The sequence below is a fragment of the Pocillopora damicornis genome, chromosome 4 (genome assembly GCF_964200805.1).
Source record: "Pocillopora damicornis chromosome 4, jaPocDami1.2, whole genome shotgun sequence".
Lineage (NCBI taxonomy): Eukaryota > Metazoa > Cnidaria > Anthozoa > Scleractinia > Pocilloporidae > Pocillopora > Pocillopora damicornis.
The window spans coordinates 9522378-9547498 of NC_142673.1; the positions used below are offsets into that span (position 1 = coordinate 9522378).

Genomic DNA, 25121 nt, shown 5'->3' on the forward strand with positions numbered 1-25121 from the left:
ATAAGGAGCTAAAAAAGTCGGGCGGTCGTAAAGCAAAGATACGGCACTTTGGTGGTAATAATTATACTTCAGAAAACCACAACAGACTTGCTTTTAGATGTATGGAATTATTACATGTTAAATTAACTTTAAATTAACTTTAAATGGCCACACAATCCTTCGTCTCTTTTTATGCTATGCAAAGAAGTGAGGATAATAAATGTCAGCCTGAGCATAGTCTATCTATAAAAAGTTAATGGTCTAGCCTTCGAAACGTGGTTGATATAAATCAAGGCGGCGGAGCAACAAAAATGAGCGGCAACACGTCCAGCCTTATCACATAAAATTTTCACAAAACTTAGATCGTTCCTTGATGAGGTTAAAATAGAACTTGAATAGAAATTGAATTGGGAATTTTTCTTTCCTTGTAGTGAAGGCCTTTAAGAACGGTGATGGGGTGATGATCTGTCCGGCTTTTACCCGTGAGAATTGAAGCCCCAAAAGTGTAGCTTTCTGTGTCGCAAAAGCACAGGAGTGTCTCCCCTCCCCCGTGATGGATGATTTTTGATTGTGAAAGTTCGATTTGCGCTCATTCATAACTTTAAATGATAATCCTTAGAATTATTTCGCTGCTGTTAAAAACTCATAAAACTTCCTCCTCGCTTGAACCTGCGAACTAATAGTACGTCAAGAGATTAAAAAACACCCAGTCATTTTTCACACAATCTAATTTATTTGGTGCTTGCTTCACAACCCTGGTTCCGAAGAACTCGTTCTTTTAAAGTCAATTACATTTAAATTTATTAGATAACTTGCTGCGTCACGCTTTTCAGTTATCAAACCACAGTACATTCTCGTCACGTATCTATTCATTCAGAGGATCTCCAATTAAGGTGCTCGACTCTTTATTTTCTTTACTTGGACAACTTCGTCTGATTGGGTACCAGCCCTCCTTTTCTCAGGTATATTCCTTCTACGCGCACAAGCGTCCGCCCACAGGTTCAATAATTCGATATCCTCAATGTCTTCAATAAACTCGTCAATGTAGAGGTCATTGAACTTAACACTCATCAGGGTGATACACCGGTCTAACTCTTTTGAAAAAGCATTCTGGGACTTGCCGTGGGTTCTTTTGCTGTTACAGATGTCCTTGTCGTTGTTTTCGTTTTTCCAGTGCACCCTTTTCTTCCTGTTGCTGTCCAGTCCCTTATGAGATGATTTCCCATCTCCTATGCAAAGCAGAGTCTCCTTGGTTTTCCTTATCATAAACCTCCCGAGGCTAAATCGTCCTTTGGAGAACTGCGTAGCGGTTCGGTAATCATAAATAAGAATGGCGATAAAGATGTTAACCCATATTACTTGCAGACACATGTTGAAACTTATGAAGAAAAGAAGACCTATGACATCATGACAGTCTTGAAGATATTCAGTCCTGACGCTTAAAACTCCCTGGATGAGAAGGGACTGGAAAGCACTAGAGAGCGAGGAATACTCCTCCACCTCCCTTCCAAATTGAATGAATCCAAAATGAGTAAAGGCGAACATGAAGACGTAGAATCCTATTGAGCAGTTTACGAGTTCCGGGAAAGACGCCTTCGTGACATCAGACAAACGTTTAACATGACTATTAAATCTGAGCAAATACAGCAACTTCAAAGTGTTGAAAAACATTAATAAAGCCAAGAATGCTGTCTCCATATCATCGAGTAAAACTGCTCTGTCAAAGCTTATAAACTGGAAGACATTTTCATGAAGTTTAGTCGTGTTAACAGAGAGTTCTACCTCTTTAAAGATATGAACGACTGCAAAGGAAATTGCTGCAAAGATCTGAGCCAGTTCAATCCAATTCAGAAATCGGCGGAAGTAGTGTTTTGGTTGTTGAATCATCTCTTTGGTTTCTTTGAAGAAAAAGTAAACAATAAACAACATGAACAATATCTGGAAAACAAGATGAGCAACACTATAGCCAGCTCCAACGTTGTACACGAGAAGGGGGTGAATCATATGACCAGAAGCCACATAGCCAGATGGTGAGAACTCCACCGGGATCCAAACTGCACTGAACAGACTGACATGAGGGTTGAAAATTGCAAATTCAATCAATACAATACTAGTGTACTTGTCAAACCAGTTAAAGATGTTCAGCTCAGAAATGACTCTCGTGGCAGACTTTTTGTCGTAACCCAGTTCTGCTAGGTAACCACCCTGACTGTAGAGAGGATAAAGTCTTCCCCAGAAAGGAAGGCTTTCGGTTTGCTCTGCTGTAGAGTAACGCCAGGGCCTGGGGCAGACCTTGTTCAATGTTTCAGCTGAGGTATTCTGTGACGATGAAAGTGGAAGCCATCTTGGCCGATATAACTCCGTTTTATCTTCAGCCTCTGGTGAGTATGACCCGATGCAAGAGTTGAAAATAGATTTCGCTTCCTTAACGACTTGACATGAATCTAAAAGGTGAAAATTAAAAATTAAATCTTAAACGGTGCACAGTATTTTATAAACCTTAAAAAAACTTTGGTTTGCTCAGCCAAATGTTGAAAAAAGGAAAAACTCAACCAAAAGGAAACACTCATCGCAAAGAGTTTCTAAAGCGTACGTTTAAAGTGTTACTGAGCCCTCTGTCAGACCCTTTCGCTCTGGCCAAAAAGGCTGACGCTCCAAACATCAGCTTAACAAACTCTTTTCGGTAAAAAGAAAATTTAAACTCAATTTACATTAATTTGATGTTCTCTTGGGTGGCCAATTTACACTATCAACTCAGTCGATGAACTAAATCATCTTGTCATACCCCTTAACGACCAGCACCACAGTTTCTTTAGAAACGTACGCCTCTTATTCATTTATGCTCGACAGAGTTGACTATTTCGTAAAAGCATTTTGTTCATGTTTACTACCACTTATATCTGTTAAATATAAATGTTCGCACCTTTTTTCACTCTTAGCTGTCTGAGGCGGGGCATCCCAACAACGACTGCATCACCGTCTCCAGTGAAAGTAGTTGAATTTGAAAACGACAAGTCCTTTCCATCCTGGTAAATTCCTGGAAATAGAACGTCTTGAAGCCACTGCCATAAGTTCCCGTGAGAAGAGATCTAACGGAGAAATGCAAGGTAAAAGAAAATCAGAATTTACTGAGATTACTGGAAATGCGAGGAAATAAATATATTAAGAGCACGTTTATATCAGTTATCAGAAACTCTTACCCTCCCCAGTGGTCAGGCAAAGACGATGTGAGTTGACAGGGACTCAATTTTTACCATAGCAAGCAAGTTGCCAAGTAAGCAAGTTGCCAGTAGTAGGATAGGTAAATGATTGGAGCCTTAGCTCTTTACATCATAACACCAGTTGCCATATTCTCCATACTGTTCCCTATACATTTCCTAAGGTACTGACAAGGAGACTTTGTTTAACTATGATGAGCCCCTTTACTTGATGATCATTTCCTTTATTCCCGTGACCTGATTATGGAAATCAGAGGTAATTTTGTAAGGAGAAAGAAGATGGCTCGTTACTCTTGGGGGTTAAAGGGTTGAACATACCTCAATTACCTCTCCAAATGTTTGCACTAGTGATAATTTCAAAGAATAACTGTACTGACTCCGGCCTCCATAACAAATGATCATCAGTATCAAAAGGTATAGAAAATAGCAGACTATCTTCTGTGCAGCCTTGTACATACGCAGCTCTCGCATTCGATAGATCCTTGCACGGTGCAATTCTTTCTTGCTCAAGGGCTTTGGTAAGGCAATTTCTTCGTCTTTTTGATCGTCCTTTTGGCCGTCAGCAAAGGTAACTTCATCAAAATGAACGACTTTCTTGGGTGTTTGAGCAAGTTCATTAGCATCCGACTGACAAAAGTACGACAAAAATGAAGCCACGACGACAATCTTTACAGGTTCAGTAACAAATATCTCCACAAACAAGGACATAACAATGGAGATGAGCCATTCCTCGCTTGTTTCTTTACCCCATTGTAAACTATATAGAATAATAAAAGTTGCTGATGCAGCTGAAGAGATGAAACAAAGGAACCAGGCCAAGTAAACAAAGCAATACGGTAAGGTCATCCGATGACCTCTTTGGTATCGATGTTTCTCGGTGACCTTGTGGATGCTAAACCTTTCTCTGACCTTGTATCTTTGTTGACGTTGTCCTGGTGTGTCGACATTGGTCGCCACGTGACTGAAGATTCCTACTATTATCAAATTTGCAGGAAAAACTACAACAATGCTCTCCATTGCAATAATTAGTTGTCGCAAATTTAGGACCAAAGGGCCCAACCTAAATGTGCGCTGTTGCTGAGCGTGCCCAGGAACAAACTGATAAAACATGGCACTGGCCAACATTGTAGTCAACAGAAGTGACAGGCAGCACGACAAGCGCTGCACGCGAGTGAAGCGTCTACTTGGTGGTCTGGTTGCGATAGAAAACCACAGATGCCCATCACCGAGTTTTTCGGCCACCGTATTCCGGAAAGATTCCCAGAAATTCTTTCGCTTCCCGGCAGTTGAATCAGCAGCAAGAGTGCGATCTATCAGTCCATCGGCCTTCTCAACAGCCAACCACTTGTGGCAAGTAAAATTCTTAAGCTCCTGACTGAACGCGTCATAAATCTTGATTGTGTTTAGGTACCAAGAGGGGCTTTCACCAGAGTTGTCATGCCACACGCGCACTCTCCGTAAGGGGCCAACATTATTCGGAATGGAGAGAGTGAAACACGTTAAGCTTCCCCTTGTAAATGGAATGAAGGAACCCCTCTTTAAATGATAAGGCCGACTGGATCCCAGCTCGCCCTCAAGCATTAGGTACACCTTAGCACTGGTTCCAGAGTTAGACCAAATGCCTGTGGATATTTCAATCTCGTATCGACAACACCAGGATGATAAAGATCCCAAAAATGGTTTATCACCGATCTGCAATAGACGGAAAAGTAAACGCAAATATGGTAATAATATATATGTTTTCATTTTAATGGGATCAAAATCAACAAAAAACATTTGTAGAATAACGCCATCATCTTCTCCTTAGAATTTAACTGACCTTCAAAGCATCTTTCTGGTCAGCCTTTCGAACCCACAGTATAAGCATTAAGTAAAGTCCGAACACACAGCTCACTGTTATTATAACAGCTACGTTTCCAGTCTCTGGGATGTGTTGTAATTCAATGAATACTTTGTCAAAATCGATGGGGTTTGGTGCCACAAACAATTCACCTCCAAATGCAGTCAAATGGTTGCACTGGCAGTGAATCGTGTCCATGGTTGTAGTTTCAGCCACCTGTAAATCATGCACGCTATCGTTAATGAGAGAGCTCTAAATAATATATATGAAGTCAGGTCCGCACTTGATTTTCTAAAGTGAATGGTTAGATTATATTGACACTGATCAATAAGGTTCACTTACCTCGCATCCATCATATGTCCATTTAGACATTACAATATTCCAATAGAGACAAGCAGCTGGCATCACTTGTATGGTGTAATTTTCATTACCTTTACTGAATTGAGGATCATTGGGGGATTGCCCTGGTTTAGTATCATCTGCTGGGGGGACTTCCCTATATTGCACACATGCGCGTTTTGACCGTCCTTGCCCTGAGCACCGCCTCTTCCTAGAGGGGCTCTTTGACTTGACTTGTATTCCAATGAAGTAAGCACCTGTCTTTTTAATGACCTTACTGTTTACAAACACCCTGAATGGATCACTTGAGCAATTGACATAGGAACCAGATGGCGTCTGAGCGCAAGATGAGAAGTTAGGGACGGTAGTGTTTATATCACTGTTATTAGCAGAGGGTCGCTTTCCAAAATTAAGAGTCACAAACAATTCTGTTTTGTTTTTTTCAGGACGAACCTTCAGTATCAGAGCTATCCCTAAATGGGTGACATTTATCCTGTGGAAAACAGTCTTACGGGCACCAACGGAGTGTGATTGAGAAATGCTATTTAAATGGTGAGTATTACGCAGTTTGATAATCATCGGCGTAGTCAGTTCTGACATATTCAGAAGATGCCCAGAGCTGTTCTTTAGCTCAAGACTGGAAATTCCAGTTGTCAATCTCGCCGCTGAAGGGTGCCAAGAGTAGGATACAAAACTCGTTGTGATCATCTGAAATACAAACGCAATTAGGAAATGTGGCCCTGCTAATCTATCTTCTCCACCTAAAGTAGACTTCCTTAAGTCTTCTTTAAGCAGATGAGACCACTTAAGACACCTTCAGGGTTAAAATTAATGGAGATTACATGTGGAATGTAAGGTCAATGGGGCATCAACAGGCATTACGTTTACTATGATCTTCTAATAGTACAACAACGTACAGGTAAACACTATGCTTATTATAATGTTAATAAGGAGCCGGCTTTCGTTGATTACCTCTTAAACAAAATTATGCAGTAATTCAGTTTGTGTTTGACATTAACTCATAGTCTTTTGGATGTGAAGCAGGTCAAGAAACTGACTGACTGCGACATTCAGAAAACCCGTCAGAGAACAGTTAACGTCAATTCCATACCTGGCTATCCAAAAACCGTGTACTATTGCCAAACAGGTTTAAATCTGAAGGAAGCGCGAAGCTGTAGCCTTGGTTGGACAAAACTGACCCTGACAACAAATAAGGCTCCTCTCGAAATACAAGTAGAAACACCGAACGGGATGAAAGCTCTCTTGGTTTCTCTCCGACAAGGGTTCGGGACAAGATCGTACTTCCGACATTGTCTAGCGACTTTAAAAGGTCCAGAGCTCGAGCTTTCGACTGCAAGATAAAGTTATGAGTCTTAATAGAAACCAGACGGGGCTAAGCCTATGACTGAAACCAAGTTTGATTAACAAGACTAATTATCATGAATAAACCAGGAAAGATTTATTACTCGACGTTTCGGGGTCATCGTGACTCCATTATCAAGAGACTAGTTTAAAAACATGCAAATAAGGAAAGGTACAAGAATAGCATAAATTAGAATGAACGGCTTAAACAAACCGTTTAAGCCGTTCATTCTAATTTATGCTATTCTTGTACCTTTCCTTATTTGCATGTTTTTAAACTAGTCTCTTGATAATGGAGTCACGATGACCCCGAAACGTCGAGTAATAAATCTTTCCTGGTTTTTTCTATGCCTTTGCTTTAGCAAATCCCTGCTGATCAAATTATCATGAATATTAAAAAAGAAATGGTGATACAATTTAGGAAATGATTGAACCTAAGAGATAGCTCTCACTTTACGAATAGACCGATAAGTGGATAAAGTTCCGCTAAATTGGTGATAAGCTGATTGCAAGGAACGAGAGCATTAATCCGGGTTAGCATCAACCCCCTCGAACCCTTGCAAAAATTCGCGATTTCACGACTTCCCACTTTTTTTCAGCAAGCGGGACCTCGTTGCTCCTAAAAGTATTGACAAAACCGTAAGAAACGTCACGCTGTTGTACCTCATTCTTCGCTCGTTGCAGCTTAGCTGCAGCATTACGCTGTGATCTTGGTTGGACAGCAGGGTCTAGAGAACGAATGTTTCTTCGTAGACGGTGTACATTTTCAGAATCTAGCTGGTGAATGTTACGTGCCTCGTACTCTCTAGCCCTGTAAGAAAACACCTTGAGCATGACACCGAGCCCTGCTGCAAGACTCTTCGCACCATCCAGAAGCTCTTCGTAGCTTCTCTCTGTGGAAGACTCCACTTTCAAAACTTTAGTCATCGACTGAAGGGCATCTGCTGCTGCTATCTGAAAGTTGATCATCTTATCAGCGTGCATTCAGGCGTCACAAAGTGTCATTCGAGGAGAAAATACAAATTAGACTTTACCCTTTTTTCCTTCAAAGGTGGTGGATCGGAAAAGATTGACCGCAAAGCTCGTTGGCCTTTCCCCTCAAACTAGGGAGGTTTATTACTGCAAATGTTTATTTACAAAAATTCAGTAGGCTACATATACCTGTGCCTCTACGGTAACTTCGTTAACAATCGAGACGGCTTCGGCTATAACACTTGATGTCTGCTGTATTCTTTCCACAGTCTCCACTTGTACAGCAGACAACTGCTTGACAATGATTGATTTCACCTGTAAAAAAATTACGTCCATAAATGCAACCTGTCGTCAAGAAAGGCTAGTCATGATCAGCATTTACAACTCAGTATTATAATTCCATGTAAATATCCTATTTAACTGTAAACTTTAAACTGCTAATGAAAAACCGTTATTCTCTCCTAATTATTTTAATAGTGCAATTTTGCAAGTTTTTTTTATTAGTGTTTAAGAAAAATTAAATATGTAACAAAGAGAAAATATCATCCTAATCAACGTATTAAGGACCAACACTGCTCATACAAGACGGAGAACCTTTCCCCCCTGCCGAGCAGTGGAGAATGCTGAGAGTGAGCAATTTGATTTTATTTGTTGTGCACTCACCGCTTTTCTCGATTCTTTGAGCTTATCCTTAGGAATTCTCTTATCATCATCGACAGCCATAATGGCCGCTTTGGCCAGCTGAACAGCCTGTGACACGTCACCTGACTGAATTAATTTATTCAACTGACTCTGGTTTCCAGTTGTCAACTGAACAGCGCGTTCTAACAGCTTGACCGCGTTTATCTGATGCTGTAGTACCTGGTATTAGATAAGAGGCAAAGCAAAAGAGAATCATTTCAATAAAGAATCTTCAAAAGAAATTTGCAGAAGCGGCACGTTTTTAATGAATTTTTGTCCATACTTTACGGGATCACCGAGGGAGCCCGCACTACAGTTGATTCTGAGATGGACAGGGGCACGAGCTGTCATGAGTGCTTTCTACAAGCGTGTCTTTCCGAAACTTCCAGCTAAGAGGGCGGCCACACATTTCTTAAAGGGTTACTGAGCATTGGTCAGAATTTACACGTCTCAATTTACCACTACTGCGAGATATCATACGCTATTCTCACCATTCATTGATATAGAAAAGTAACCTTCAAAGTTTCCTTCCTGCCGAATAAAGCGGCTCTGTATAACTTTCTCTAAATGCTCCCCTTTCATACCTGAACAGGAGTCCTCACTTCAGTGAAGGCTCCGAACATGTTAGCCACTCGTACACGAAAGTCGATTGTAAAGTTATTTATCTTTTTTCCAGCGGGAAGCTTTGTCTTCTTTCTGCTTTCCATCCCTTTGTGTACAACATTAGGAAAATCGTCATCGGTGAAATAAATGAAGGAATACTGCAAGGGACGATCTGGATCTTCCCAACCACTGCACTCGAAAATGAAGGTGGTCTCCAGCGTTCTTCCAGACAAAGGGGTGACGTCACATTTTCCCTGCGTGGGGGAGCCATAAGTGGCGAATTGGTACTCTGAGTAACCCGGATGCCCTTCGCGGCGTTTAGCAGTCAGTACGAATTTGTAAATCTTATTAAATCTCAGCACCCCAGGCTTTGTGACGATTCTCGGCGAGTTCAATCGTGTACGAATTTTTTCTTGTAAATCACAGACCTGAATCCATTTAGACTCATTCGCTACTACTGCCTCAAAGAGAGTCCATTGGTAGGAAAGGCCTCTTTCGCAGTCAACCTTCTCACACAGTCGCTCAAGCGCTAAACGACGAGAAGGATTCGCTTTTGAGTCACAGTTATCTACACATCTTGGATACAAAAAAATGAATTCATTTAAAAGGATACAGAACAAAGATATATCTTGTAAAATTTACCAATTTTGAAATATTTTTCTACGGGCATGTTTTGAGTTAATCTACTTAATAAAATGTATAGCTCTTTCACACTCTGTCCACGATTTCGGGCCAGCATGTTTTTCTGTGTTTGTGGTAATTTATAAGTCTTCATTTGCGCGGGACAAAATAAAATACTCAGCCCGCAAGAAAAGCCATCAGTTAAAATTTTGCATTTTAAGTGTTGCAAGTGCTAGCACGCATTTGTTGTCCAAAAAAAATCAAATCATTTCTCTAAAGGTTGTGATCAGTTTTTGACATATGAGTTCACTACAGGACCAATACACAATATTAGATGTACCTTGAGGTTTATGCACCTGTAGCTCAAAACCGACTTTGGTACTGTTCATTTTTCTTTAAAGTATACAAAATCTATCCCGTAGGCTCAGAGCCCCCTTAAATCATCAAAAAAAGAAACTTTGTTAATCCTGTTTTTTTATGTGTTCTATCATCGTACCTTATTTCGACTTCTGGAGGATCACCAGGAGAAATAACCACTTCCTGTGTGAAATACGCTTTTCTCGGATGCTTCTCGACCACAACTGTTATGAAATACGAATTATTCTCTGTCATATACCCACTGTCGATACTAACGATAGAATCGTTGCCGCCTATGTTGCCCGCTCCAGTCCCGTAACATCCTCCACGGTCGAGACTGGCAGCTGAAGGACTTGGCAGGGCCACAGGCATTTGAAGTAAATCGTCGGAAAATTTTTGTGAAGAATCTCTGCATATCCACGTAAATCGAAGACCTAAAATAAAATGCATTGTAGGAGAGCCAAACTATTTAGCATTAATCATCAACCAAATCTCACGTTCGACGAGATGAGAAAAGGTCGCAGTGTGTGAAGACGTCTATTGTCTTGAGACAACTCTTTCTAGAGGCTACTCAACCAAATTTTTCACTTACTTCCGTTTGAAAATAAAGAGTAAACAGCATCAAACTAGAAAAGTTACCAGCAGGGGAAAAGAAACCCTACGAACTGGAACTGGGAGAAAGAAAAAGACTCAACAAAGTAAAAGAAGGAACGTAACCCGATCGTAGATTACAAATCGTCTGTTAGCAAGATATTATTTTCCGTAATCTGTGGGGGGCTCTGTTTATGATAAGCGTAAATTTCAGAATGGGTAAGATTGCCGCTGCTCCGGTAAATTAAGAAAAGCAAAGTAGTCAACTTACCGTGAGGAAGATGGAAAGAATCGGGGTCACGTGACAAGGAGGCATTGAACACCAAAGTTTTATTAAACCCTCTCTCCACTTTCGTTCCTCCGGCTATATGCGCAACTAATGGACTTTCAATTACTCGAATGTAGCCCTCACTGAAACCAAACACTTGCGTTCCCGCCATTTTTACGGTCAATCGCACCAGATAGATACCCATTAGTAACTTGCCACGTCTTATGAGAAATTCTGAAGATCCACCATATTTTGAGAGAACTACGTGTTCACGTGATTGCGAATGCAGATCGTACACATCCCAGTTAAATACTGTTTCGGAGGAAAGTTCACAATCTAGAATGACCCCTGAAGAGATTATTAGGCGATTGGCTCGACGCACAGTTAAGGAGGACGTTACATTTGATGACAAACTTGGCAGCTTAACAGTCGGACTTCGACATGAACGCCCTGAGGAACAAAGATTGATAAGTCTTAGATTCTGGCGCTTTGAAGAAACAATAATCTTGACGATGCTGAATTCAGAATCGGAAAGTTGTTTTTATATTCTTACCAGCAAGATAGGTATCACAGAATCTTCCGCTAAACAGTTTTTTGCAGACACAAGGCTTACTCGTATTTCTGTAGGATTCAGGCGTCAGTATACATGTCCCTCCATTTGAGCAAATTACACCTTCACATGGGTCAACTTAAAAATTAAAGAACATTATAGATGAGGTTGGTGGGTAAAAACAAAACGATAGATGTATAGGATAAGATGAAGAAGTCAATCAATGAATACATAAAGAGAGGTGAGCTAGCTATGTCTTTTTATGTGCAAATCACCCAACCCTTCTGGATTTTATCACCTGTCCCCTTTCATCATATCTACTTGAGTTGACAAGAGTACAACCATCCTTTGAAATTTTCGACCATGTGATCGAGAAGTAAATTTTTGGTCTTGCTAAAGGACGTGACGGAGCTTTACTTACACATTTTTGTTCTCACTTCGATTGACTCCGAGAAATTTCCAGAACCAACCCTTGTGAAAGCAGCCACTCGGATTAAGTACCAAGTGTCATAGTCCAATCCAGGGAGAACAGCAGTATTCTCAGAATAAATTGATTCATCAACCATAGACATAGAATTCCTGGAATTCTTTACATTGTATACCAGCCTGTATCCTTTGATTACACCATTCTCATAGCCCATAGGGACTGGTTTCCATTCCACGACGATGGACCAAGAGTCGCTACGAACCAAACTTAAATTCCTCGGGGCTGCACTGGGTACTAGAGAAATGCATATAATGCACGTGGGTGTTACCAAAAATTTTATAGATCTACACAAATATCAGTATCTATGTTTTGCCCTCTGATATGAAATTAAACTCACCGCCCTCTAGAGTTCTTGCTGTAACAGCTCTACTTTTCGGTCCTTCTCCTGCCTCATTCACCGCCGAAACACGAATGACGTACAATGTGAACACACGTAGGTCACTGATGTTGTACTCGACTGGATTGAACGCGAAATATGTATGGATATATTTGCTTGGCTGAGTAGCCAGACTGATATAAATCTTGTGCAGGTGGATTTTTCCATGGCGGTATTCTTGAGGAACAGCGGTCCAAGAAACATGCAAACTTTTGGAACTCTTTACACTCACCAAGACTTGACGAGGTGCGTTTGAGGGAACTGGAAAATAGAAAATCACTCCAAGTTCACTTGCAGACACGACAGCAGTGATATCAGTTGAGAACATTTAAAGAAAACTTGAGAATGCGGCACACTGCTTATGTGCAAGTCTTCTACCAAATTACGTAAAATAAGAGCACAACACAACTAAAATTTTGGAGGAAAGCACCGATCGAGATTTTCCCGATCACCAATGGATTACTGATCTTTCAATCATCTTAGGATGACTGTTTTATAGAAACCTTCCTACCCTCTGCGCCTGTTCGAGCCTTTGCTGTGTTTGCAGGTCCTATTCCTCCAGAGCTCACCGCTGATACATTAATGACATACATGGTATAAACCGTCAGGTTGGTCAGTATTGTGGTATTTGACGTGTAGTTTACACTCAAAGAAATAACGTCATTCTCTGAGTTAAGCGGGTAATAAGGGATTTTGTAACCGATGGGTTTTCCTTGAAAATCCTCCATTGGCAGGTGACGCCATTTTACTACCAGACTCGTTGAACTGTAGTTGTAACTGATGATCGAGTCAGGGGCCCTAAAAGGAGCTGAGGGAGATTGAAAATGATTTAATAATAAATAGAAGACGGACTTCAAACAGTCTGAAATGATAGATGCTCTCAAACTTATCGATTTTAAGCGGAATTATCTTAAATATCGGTAAACTATAAACCCAAGAAGTTTAGAGGTATAAGACATATCCCTTCCTTTAGTCTATTTGAAAAAAAACAACTTTTGGCTCATTGAAGAATCATCTATACTACGGTACCTTCTGCGTCTGTTTGGACTTTTATTGCGTTTGCTGGTCCTATTCCTCCAGAGCTCACCGCTGACACGTTTATGACATACACGGTATAAACAGTCAAGTTGGTCAGTGTTGTTGTATTTTTTGTGTAGTTTAAGCTCACAAAATCAACATTATTCTCTACATTAGCTGGGTGAAAGGTTACTTTGTAACCAGAGGGTTGTCCTTGAAATTGTTCCTCTGCCAGGTGACTCCACTTTATTATTAGACTCGTCGAGCTGGAGTTTTGTACAGTTACCTTGTCCGGAACTCTGGATGGAGCTAAACAAAAAACAGTAACATTTAAAGTTTATCCTAGCCCTTAGAAAACGTTTAGCAAAAACCAAATCTTAACTTACCGATTAAGTGTAGTAGGGATATGTCGTAAGGCAACATACAACACTTCCGTTAACAAGTGTGTACATAGGATGTTGCTATCTGATCGACATAAAATTTTAAGTTCATTATCATGTTTTAACAAGATATATATAGCATTGGCCGCAAATAAGAAAATCATTCGAAAAATAAGCAGATCGCTTCGAGGGTTCCCGAAAGGTATGAAATTGCTAATCAAGGTTGTCTTGTGGCTCTTTATTCTATAAGAGGATTTTTTTTATCACACGCTCCTAAACCGACAGCCATTTTCAACAACTCCTTACCTTCTGCGTCTGTTCGAGTCTTTACAGTTTTAGCCGGTCCTGTTCCTCCAGAACTCACCGCCGATACGTTAATGGTATACATGGTATAAACTTTCAGGTTGGTCAGTGTTGTGGAATTTGTCGTATAGATTACAATCATGGAATTAGGGTCACTCTCCAAATCAGTTGGGTGATGAGTAATCACGTAACCGATGGGTTGTCCGTGGAAATCTTCTTCTGGTAGGTGGCTCCATCTTACTACCAAATTTGTGGAACTGACCTTGTGAGCGACAACCAAGGCAGGAGCTCGAAAAGGAGCTAAAAGAGATTAAATGCCTCAGTTTTTACAAAGTAATATAGAACAGCGAGTGAATGGCAGATGCCCTCAACCCATTAGATAGGGAAAAAGATAAGCTGAATACAGACCATATACCAAGGAAAATAATTTTCCAATTTTAAAAAGGCTAAGTCCAAGGAATACCACAAAAAGTGCGCTCACAAAAACTTTGATGAGCAAAGCGTGCTCACAATGCCCGCGGGTTACACTAATATAAAGAGAGTTATCTTCTACCTGAGGTGCCTGTAAGAGCCTCTGCCATGTTTTCAGGTCCCATTCCTCCTGAGCTCACTGCTGACACAAAAATGACATACATGGTATATACGGTCAGGTTAGTCAGTATCGTTGAATTTTTTTGGTAGTTTACTCTGTCAAATTGTTCACTTTTTCGACCAAGTAACCTTGGATAATATCTGATAAAGTAACCAATAGGTTGTCCTTGAAATTGTTCCTCCACCAAATGACTCCATTCCACTACCAGACTTGTGGAGCTTGTGTTGTAAGCAACTATGAAGTGCGGAGCTAGAGATGGAGCTAGTAGAAAAAAAATTATATCGGATGCACAGTATACAAAAAACAATGTTCCTTTATTATTACTGTCATATACCCCTAAGATATTGGAGGGCATATTTAGAAACTGTCCTCATTAGACATACTCGAGTCATAATGATAAGAAGAAAGCTTTCTTATTGCCTCCAAAAAATTAAGGAAGTTTCAAACTTGATTGATAAACGTTGACACTTGAGTGTAAAAAATTAAAGATAAACCTGAGTTTCATGGGAATAATACGATTATGCCTCCTACAGTTGTACAACAAAAATATGCACTCGTCATGAATGTTGTCAGAATTACCTTGAAAAACGATTGACATGGAATCGAGTGTACCTGAGTGGTTTTTTATATAGCAGCGGAGTATGTACTTTTCTTCAGAAAGACTGTCTCATTCAGTGGCTAGGGATCGATGTAACACAACCAGCAAAATTAACGTTTAGGTTTACGTCGGAGGTCCCCACGGGTGCCGTTCGTTATCTTATTTTACCTCAGGGATGAAATTTGTATTACGAAGAAAAAAAGCCCCAACAATGATCCAATCCTGTTCAATCATTCAAAGAAGTTTAACCCATAAGTGCAAATTTACGCAATGCTACGCTTTATCTTTGCAAAAGGTTTTTCTATTTTTTTTTATGAATATAACAGAGCTAAGAATTCGAAAATGCATTTTTTAAACTTGCCTACCGCTCGCATCTGTCTGGGCCTCTACTGTCTTCGCAGGTCCTATTCCTCCAGAGCTAATCGCTGATACATTAATGACATACATGGTATAGATAGTCAGGTTGGTCAGCGTTGTGGAATTTGTCGGGAAGTTTTCCCTCACAGCATTCATGTTGTTTTTTAGATCAACTGTGTGGTAAGTTATAATGTAACCAATGGGTTGCCCTTGAAAATGCTCCTTTGGTAGGTTATTCCATCTTACTAGCAGACTCGTGGAGCTGGAGTTTTGAGCAATTACCATGTCAGGAGCTCTGGATGGAGCTGCATAATAAACAATAGGATCAAAAAGATTATCACAGTCGTAAAATTTTTCAAATAGAAATATGTTGACATGATTTAGGTTTGGTGAGGATAGCCTTCCTAGCGAAAAATTGAAAACCCGCCAAAAAGTAAATGGCATTTACACACTTCCTTGCTGAAAGCTAATTTCTTATACCTTACCATCTTCTGACGAGAAATTAACAGGCTTTGCTAAAATTAGAAAATCAGTAGAAAGGTAAGGTGATCAGTCTACTTAAAAACTTTGTCCTTTTAAATGGCATCAACACGATGAAAATATACATATTAAACTGCAACCGTATCATTACCCAAACAGAGAGTTTACCTCTGGCCCTCACAAAAGAATGGTGAAAAAATAAAACTCTGAACAAAGAGACCTTCTAAAGGGGTTCCTCAAGAAAGCTAGAAGTTGAGTGTTTTTTCTATTGGTCCTTCTCTTCGGAAAAAAAAAACGCTTGGGTAGTTATAGTTAAATTATCGAATGGGTAACCATGGCTAATTCATGCATACCTTCTCCATTTGTTCGGGCCTTTATTGTGTTTACAGGTCCTATTCCACCAGAGCTCACAGCTGACGCGTTAATGACATACTTAGTGTAAACAGTCAGGTTGGTCAGTACTGTGGTATTTGTCGTATAGTTCACTGTCATAAAATTAATTTCACTCTGTACTTCAGCGGGGTAATAAATGATTTTGTAGCCAATTGGTAAACCTCGAAAATCTTCCTCTGGCAGGCGAGTCCACTCAACTAACAAACTTGTAGAACTGGAGTTGTGTGCGGTTACCAAGACAGGAGCCCGGAGAGGTGCTGAAAAAGAGACATATTGCTATTCGATTTTAGACAATTGAAAAAGTGGAAAATGTATATTCATTTATCATTTAATCTACGGTGTTATACAAGAATCTCCAGCCCTGAGAAAATCCGTAAGAACACACGTGAAAAAGTACGATAGTTTTTCACGTGTGTTTGATATCGCCAATCAGTTGCTGACACGTCACTCGCCTTTCACCACACTCGGTCAAGTTAATCGGAATATTTTCGGATTATGGCTGCTAAAAAAAAATGAAAAATCCATGTCGCTTACAGACAGTGACGTTCAAACTTTCCTAGAAGGGGAAGAAATTCAAAATACGATGAGAAAAACCGAAAGTTACGTACTCAGTGGCTTTGGTAATGGCATTTCTCGCGGCTGAGAACGAAAATCGACAACTGGAAGACTTATCACAGGCCGATTTTGGCCGTGTACCTGAAAGATTTCTTCTTTCGGTAAAGGCCAATTCAATGACTGAGAATTTTGTATATTGAAAATTAGGCCTATTGTTTGTTTTTGTAGTGAATCAACGCATATTTTCATCTTGAGTGCGCTAATGCACTTTACGATTTTTATCCGGAGATTGTCGATCCCATTAACAAAGTCGACTTTTCTTGTAAGGAAAGGGCTATTGTGTTTATAATGATAAACAAAATAATACATGGTCGCTTGTAGATATGAAATTTATCTACGCGCACCCATGTATTATTCTCTATTTCTTCCTTGGCTTGGAGTTATCAAGACTCCCTCAATTTCTATTGGTGGAAAACTACGTCACCTTCTGCTTCTGTTTGAGCCTTTACTGTGTTTGCAGGTCCTACCCCTCCAGAGCTCACCGCTGATACATCAATGACGTACATTGTATAAGCTGTCAGGTTCGTCAGTATTGTGGTATTCGTCGTGTATTTTACACTCACGTAATTGTTACTTAACAGAGAACTGACTGAATTATAACTAATTCCGTAACCAACTGGTTCCCCTCGAAAGTCGGTCCTCAGCAGATGACTCCATTTTATTATCAGACTCGTGGAACTGGTATTGTGGGCAGTTACCAAGCCAGGGGCACGAACGGGGGCTGAAAGAGAAAACATTGACCTAAGATTATCGTTGATGAGCTTTTTCGTCCATGAAAAGTCATAACATGAAGACTGATAGTCGATACTGAATATGTTAATTCCATTAGATTTTTTGAACAAAGTCCTCTCAATCAACGAAGATTTAAAAATAAATCTATTTCCATGGATACTTATCAGCAAAAATTCTCCCTCGAGCTTTCGGTGAGAAATTGGGATTACAGTTGTTACTTGAAAAATCACGACCAATATTCTACTTTGAGGAAAATGCGGCACCTGCTGCATCTGTTCGAGCCTTTACTTTCTTCGCAAGTCCAATTCCTCCAGAGCTTACCGCTGACACTTCAATGAAATACATTGTATAGATAGTCAGGTTTGTCAGTGTTGTGGTATTTGTTGTGTAGTTCAATCGCACAACTTTTTTGTCATTTTCTGAGTCATTTGAGTAACACCAGATTCGGTAACCAATCGGTTTTCCTTGAAAACGTTTCTCTGGTAGATGACTCCATCGAACGACAAAACTTGTGGAGCTGGAGTTGTACACAGTAACCAAGTGGGGAGCTTCGGATGGAGCTGAGAAAAACGACAACAAGATTGGAAAGATTATTATCTACTTTACAACATGCTTCCGGAATAGTGAATGGAAACAACCACACTAAGAGCAATTTAGGAGAAAACAGGAGAGTGAGCGAAGAGGACACAGGTTACCAATAATATAATGGAATGCTTGCTCATAAAAGCTTTCATATACATAATTAAGAATAAAATTATGTTTCTTCTTTCTGAAAACGTTTTTATCCATTACTGACACGAAAAATTATGTTCGAACCATTCGTACCTCGTGCGTCTGTTCGGGCCTTCACAGTGTTTGAAGGTCCTATTCCACCAGAGCTCACCGCTGACACGTTAATGACATACATGGTATAAACAGTCAGGTTCGTCAGTGTTGTGGTATTTGTGGTGTAGTTTAAACGCACAACATTTCGATTATTTTCTGACTCATCTGAGTAATAAGCAATTTTGTAACCAATCGGTTGTCCTTGGAATTGTTTCTCCAGGAGGTGACTCCATCGAACAACAAGACTTGTGGAGCTGTAGTTGTACGCGGTAACTAAGTGGGGAGCTTCGGATGGAGCTGAGAAAAATTATAATAAGGCTGGAAAGATTAATTTAGACTTTAAAACATGTTTCCAGAATAGTGAATGGAAAAAAAAAAACAGAATTACCGCTTTAGGAGAAAATAGGAGGCTGAGCGATGAGAACACAGGTTACTAATATTATAAAGGGATGCTTACTCAGAGAAGAAAAACTGTTTCTTCTTTCCGGAAAACGTTTTATTAATTACTGCCAAAAAATGATGTAATAAACCATTTGTACCTCGTGCGTCTGTTCGGACCTTCACAGTGTTTTCAGGTCCTATTCCTCCGGAACTCAGTGCAGACACGTTAATGACATACATGGTATAAACAGTTAAGTTGCTCAGCCTTGTGGTGTTGGTCGTGTAATTAACGCTCTCGTAAGTGACATCAAACTCTAAATTCACTGGATAATAATTAATCTCGTAACCGATTGGTTCTCCTTGAAAATATTCTTGTGCTACGTGACTCCATTTTACAATCAGACTCGTGCAACTGAAGCTGTAGGCGGTTACCAAACCAGGAGCATGAACGGGAGCTATAGGAGAATGAAAATTTACATAAAAATGATCATCGGCATGAATTTTTTTCCATGTCACAAATCGTAACCAGGAGACTTGCCAATCAAAAGCATCAGAAAACATATTTTCGTTTCCTGCATAAAATTATCAAAATTTCCTCAATCTATTGAGGAAAGGGATTCACGGGCGTAGCCGGCTTTTTGACTTTTTGTAGACCTGTACCCCAGGAAAGTTCAATTTTTGTTTCCCAAGTTGCAAGAGTTATCTCCTAAGAGTCAAGCGGACGGAAATACCTCCTGCGTCTGTTCGAGCCCTTGCTGTGTTTGCAGGTCCAATTCCTCCAGAGCTCACTGCTGATACATTAATGACATACGAGGTGTACACAGAAAGGTTTGCCAGTATTGTGGTATTTGTCGTGACGTCTACGCCTACATATTTAATGTCACTCTCTGCATCAAGTGTGAAATAAGTGATACTGTAGCCAATGGGACGTCCTAAAAAATCTTCGTCCAGCAGGTGACTCCAATTTACAATCAAACTTGAGGAGCTAAAGTGGTATGCAGTAACGAACTCAGGAGCTCGGGATGGGGCTACACGAATATTGGAAAGAAAGAAGCAAAATAATCTAAGATTCGATATGTCTAAACTCCCAAGCCTATTAGCCGGCTTATACGTGCTTAAGTCTACTTTTTTTTACCCTCAGAATTTGGCATGGATGGGTCGATAAGAGGCAAAATTACACTTTATCATCCGTCGTTAACTCAAAATTGCATCTATGTGACCATATGCTGAAAATAACGTCAGATCTAACCAAACCAAAAATAATCTGATTAATTAAAAATTAAATCACCATCATCGACAATTATGGAATGACAGCACAGTTCCATAGTAAAGCCACCGCCCATATTTCAGAACGTGGCCGCAAACCATTCAAAATATATTTAAGAGCTGGAGAAAGATGTTTTTTTTTCGCCTTGTCAAAAAAAAAGAAAAAAACAACAACAACAACAAAAACCATCTTTCTGCATTTCTTTACCGAGCTCAAAACTTACTAGCCCTCTTATTTCTATCGATATTTAAGAGCGTTCACGATATCACATCGCACTGAACTCCCACGTTAGGCTCAACCCAAGCATGAGTTACTTCCAACCTAAATTTTTTTTGGCCTTTTTTTGCAAGCCAGGGAAGACTTGTATTTATTGCTTCCCAAACAAGAGTCTTTTTCAGCTACCGGAAGAATGCGACCGTACCTTCTGCGTTTGTTCGAGCCTTTGCTGTATTTGCAGGTCCTACTCCCCCAGAGCTCACCGCTGACACATTAATGACATACATGGTGTAGACATTCAGGTTCGCCAGCGTTGTGATGTTTGTGCTACTGCTTACGGATACAATAACAATGTTATTTTCTAAATCAGCTGGGTGATAAGTGATGGTGTACCCTAAGGGTAGTCCACGAAAATATCTCTCTGACAGGTGACGCCATTTCACTATCAGACTTGTGGAGCTGGAATTATTGGCTGTCACAAAGTTTGGAGCTAAGAAAGGAGCTGAAAAGGCAATCAGAACCATTAACATCAGTAACATTATTGAATCTAAGTGTTACAACCGATATAACTTCGAGGATCCTCAGAGGCCGAGAGAAACCTAAGTTTTAAAAATAAGCTTATCAAAAACTTTTCATGGACAGATAAATACTCAAAATTTTGTATTGGTAAATCTAAGATTTTTCCTTGTTGTTAGTTTGCTAATGTCTTAGCACGATTAAAGTCACCCGAATGATCTTCGCTATATGATTTACGGAAGGAGACATTCTAGTTTACTGAGGTATTTAAGAAAATGGATTCTACCGCCTGCGCCTGTTCGAGCCATCGCTGTGTTTGCAGGTCCTTTTCCTCCAGAACTCCTTGCTGACACATTAATAACATAGATGGTGTAAACGGACAGGTTAGTCAGTGCTGTGATATTCGTCGTGTAATTCACGGTAACATAATTAACATCATTCTGTAGCCCAGCTGAGTAATAAGTGATATCATAACCAATGGGATGTCCTTGAAAACTTTCCTCTGGCAGAAGACTCCATTTCACTACCAGACTCATTGAACTAGTGTTGTGGGTGGCTACAAAGCCAGGAGCTCGAGATGGAGCTGAAAAAAACGTTAACTTTAGAAAATTTTTCCGTAACTCGATGGCTCTCAAAACTATTTTGATGCCTTTAACTTGCAACAAGTAAGTTCTTTACAAGTAATGATAGTGGGAAAAAACAAAGGGGTCTCCCACACGTCTAACAGCCCAAGCTCATGGATCTTTGAAAAGATCTCGGTGAACTAGACCAGATATTTAAGTAGAGGACAAGATTGTCTGGTTAGCTAAGCAACAGTTTTAAAACAACGTTGCATCAAGATAAAATCTACACATTTTTCTTACAGTTCCATAGAAATAGTCATGGCCCTTTTTGAACTGCGAAAGTTAATTACCCTTTACCTTCTTTAATTATGATATTTTTAGCTTCTGCACTTTGAAATATTCTAATTGACATCTCGAGAAAGAGAGGTATATTCCTCATCTTGTCATCCAAATGTATGTCATGCATCTGTATGATATGGAAGAATTCAACACTTATAACATTTCAAATCCCTTTCAAATTGTTTACCCAGCTCTTGTTTCGTGGTTATAATAACTCTTCCCACTATTTCTGAAAGGTTTTCCTCATCCGTTAAGCCATGAAATGGTAATACACTTATGGAGTATGTGGTGTTGCTACGAAGACCTCCTATTCGGGCATAGGTTTCGTTCCAAGAAGAAAACTTGATGAGAGAGACGTTGTGCACAAGAACTCTATAGCCAAGAATAAACGGTTCTGGGTTTCGATTCCAATCCACTCTGACACTCTTAAATGTTACGTCACTAGTTCTAAGTCCATTCACCTTGGATACAATAACTGAAGGAAAAAATAAAGCAAGGGAAATTAGTAGAATTCACGTTCGTTTGTCTTTTTGGTTTTCTACATCTGGAGTAAGGTGTTATACTAAAAAATTCAAAGAAATATTGCGGAATTTTCACATTCTACACCTTCTAATTGTGCATGATAAATTCCAATCGGGTTTTAGCTAGGTATCAGTTATCTGTGTTAATGTCCGGCAGGGCTATATTCCAGCTTGAGGTCCTGAGTTGCCTGCTTGATCTCTCAATATCATTCGAAAATAATTTTGTCTAAATCATCTAGTGTTAGACTTTTCATGAAATCAAACAAAAAAACACCTTCTGTTTGTCCCACCTCTTTCTTAGATGGACCAGACGGGTTTACGAGTCATTAACATTATGATTACTCGTGCATCACGATTTTACCACGTTTGAAATCTATCGCCACTAATAGCTATTACAATAATCAAAGAATGACTTGACAATTGGCTTTCAAACGCTAGGAAGGTCTTGGGCAAGAACAAACGGCTTTGACGATTTTTCTCGTAACATGGGGTTTCATGTAAAAAAAAACAAAAAAACAGGCGGGCCCTCTTACTTTTGGGCCGATAAACGTCAGATACGTTTCGTCCTCCTCGACCTCCGCGACATCCTTCTGAAACATTCAGTCTAGGTAACGCGGAAGGCAAATACTTGTCACCAAGGCAATCGCTGCCGTTGCGTACAGCAAACGCTTTAAGACCACGTGACAACGCTACAGTGCTGCAGGCTTTTACAATTTCTAACGGAGGATCCTCGTATACAAATAACCTTTGAACTTCAACAAAGAAGCAGCCAACTCGCTCAAGAAACACTTGTTGGATAGAAAGCATACAGAACTTATTTAATGTCAAGGTGAAATTTAGTCGTGGCTAGCTTTCAAAAACAATCGCATATTAATGCACAATTAACAATGCTGCAAAAGTAGTATAGAACTTAGTGAGGTGAATAATTGCTTTAGTATTCACCACACAGAAACAAATTAAAACAATTAATTTATTTCTCTCAATATACCGAAAAATGACTGGAAATTAAACTACTGATGCGCGATTGTGTTTCGTCGGCCGTTCGGAGGTGAATAATGCTTGCTATTCACTTTCGAACCAGCCAGTCAGCGCGAAAAGGAATCTTTACTTGTGTGGTATATACTAAACAGTCATATTTCTCTGTCCAAGGGCAGCCGCACAGCAGGCTTTCACACGATGCTCTCGTAAATTTCTAGCCTGCTAGCTGGTCGGAGGTATAAGGCCTTGACCTGCGCGAGCCAAGCAGGACAGCAAGGGGTCTAGCAATGATAATGAGTGTCAGACGCCAGACAAACCTCCTCCCGACTCGTCTCAAATCTTCCCGTGGGCGGAGAAACACGCATCTTGCAGCGTTTATAATAAAGGCCAGCTCGCGGGTTAGCAAATTTGTTACCGTTATTTATTCGTTCGCAGGTACGACCAACCAAGTGACCCATCAGCCGTTCATCGTTAACCTAGTCTTACTGCTCCAAATCAGTAGTAAAATAGTTTATTTTTTTTCTCAGTTCGTGAGCGGGCGGTATTCTACAAATCCTGTAATCTGATTGGTTCCGAGAGCGGGCAGTATTCTCCCCATCCGGCCCGCTCACAGCGGGCGGTTCTTTTCGCAACCATTTGTTAGGTTTTAGAAAAAAATAAAAATGTTATTCACCAGCCAAGGTCGGTCCGTATTGGGAAAAACTGTGCCCTCTGTCTTGTGAACGGTATCCAAGACCTCGGGCACATATATTTATTTTACCAAGTAAAAGAAACTTCTACAGACCTAACGAAGGATCGAATAAGTGCTAGGAAAGTCTCATATACAAAATGAATGGTCCATTTGTGAAAGGGCATTCGCATAGAGTACTCACCAAGATGAGGATTAACGAAGCAGTTTGCTCTGTTATCATATACTTTGTTGTCATTCAGTTTGTTTACATAACAACAATCGCGTTCCAAGCACTGCTGCTTAGTAATGTTTGGCCATCCACATTCAATTTTACCAAGGACTTCCTCTGAATTACAGTTTCCTAGAACACACATATAAGGTTGATCTTTGATTATTTGAAGTTTTATATCTGTATTCCGTTAGGTCTCCTTTGATTTCCTGTTAGGGTCTTTCCATAATTAAAAAATTAACTACAAAATTTATGTTGTTAAGTAATTGAATTAACAGGAGTTCACCCGGCTTAATAATGGAATAGAGATATCCTGCTACGTAATTGTACGGTTATTTGAAGGACTGATTATTCTACATTAAAACAGAAATAAAGCAAAAGAGGTAAAAGCCATACAATAACGCTACATAGTTATCGTAGTCACTTTTTTTTTGTTGTTTATAGGTATCGACTTGGAAACGACGTAGTTCCCAGGTGTTGGCTACATCGAGTAGCTATCAAATCTATAACCCGGACTGTTCTAAGTGGCATGCACCAAGACGATAGCGTGATGGTAAATGATCACTAAATCCAAAATTGTCACGCAATCGCGTGCATGTCATATGAACCTTTCTTTCGCGAGGCGTTGCGTTACGTTACTCGAAGCTGTATTTAGCGGTCATCTAAAACTGTGAAAATAGTTTTCACACTGGTCAATTGACGGGTTATAGGGATATGTATCAAACGTACATCAAATGTATTATCGTACATTTTGGTTGAACCTGAGGGATACTCTAGCCCATTGATAGGGCGCCATTTTCCCATCAGTATGTTCTTGAGGTTGGGTAAAGCTGGATGAGATTGCAACTTTTACAAAAGATAATATTTTCTCGTGTGCTATTTTCCGTCACACAATCCATCATCTA

General features: G+C 40.0%; 1 protein-coding gene across 1 annotated transcript in view; it reads right to left on the reverse strand.

Annotated features, from left to right (window-relative positions):
- Positions 1 to 799: 799 nt before the first annotated feature.
- LOC113679247 (uncharacterized) overlaps positions 800 to 25121 on the reverse strand; it is a 31651-nt gene continuing 7329 nt past the window's right edge. Inside the window, exons 6-31 of the mRNA XM_089202650.1 lie at positions 24190 to 24348; positions 22873 to 23127; positions 22006 to 22293; positions 21203 to 21499; positions 20606 to 20902; positions 19649 to 19945; positions 19076 to 19372; positions 17975 to 18271; positions 16325 to 16621; positions 13948 to 14244; positions 13274 to 13570; positions 12206 to 12505; positions 11803 to 12102; positions 11385 to 11519; positions 10835 to 11281; positions 10112 to 10406; positions 8976 to 9570; positions 8374 to 8571; positions 7900 to 8025; positions 7402 to 7692; positions 6488 to 6727; positions 5380 to 6084; positions 5017 to 5253; positions 3516 to 4889; positions 2903 to 3068; positions 800 to 2423 (exon numbers count right to left, since the gene is read on the reverse strand). Of these exons, the coding sequence (XP_089058776.1) occupies positions 868 to 2423; positions 2903 to 3068; positions 3516 to 4889; positions 5017 to 5253; positions 5380 to 6084; positions 6488 to 6727; positions 7402 to 7692; positions 7900 to 8025; positions 8374 to 8571; positions 8976 to 9570; positions 10112 to 10406; positions 10835 to 11281; positions 11385 to 11519; positions 11803 to 12102; positions 12206 to 12505; positions 13274 to 13570; positions 13948 to 14244; positions 16325 to 16621; positions 17975 to 18271; positions 19076 to 19372; positions 19649 to 19945; positions 20606 to 20902; positions 21203 to 21499; positions 22006 to 22293; positions 22873 to 23127; positions 24190 to 24348 (10043 nt within the window). The 3' untranslated portion in view covers positions 800 to 867. The remainder of the gene's footprint in view (positions 2424 to 2902; positions 3069 to 3515; positions 4890 to 5016; positions 5254 to 5379; positions 6085 to 6487; positions 6728 to 7401; positions 7693 to 7899; positions 8026 to 8373; positions 8572 to 8975; positions 9571 to 10111; positions 10407 to 10834; positions 11282 to 11384; positions 11520 to 11802; positions 12103 to 12205; positions 12506 to 13273; positions 13571 to 13947; positions 14245 to 16324; positions 16622 to 17974; positions 18272 to 19075; positions 19373 to 19648; positions 19946 to 20605; positions 20903 to 21202; positions 21500 to 22005; positions 22294 to 22872; positions 23128 to 24189; positions 24349 to 25121) is intronic.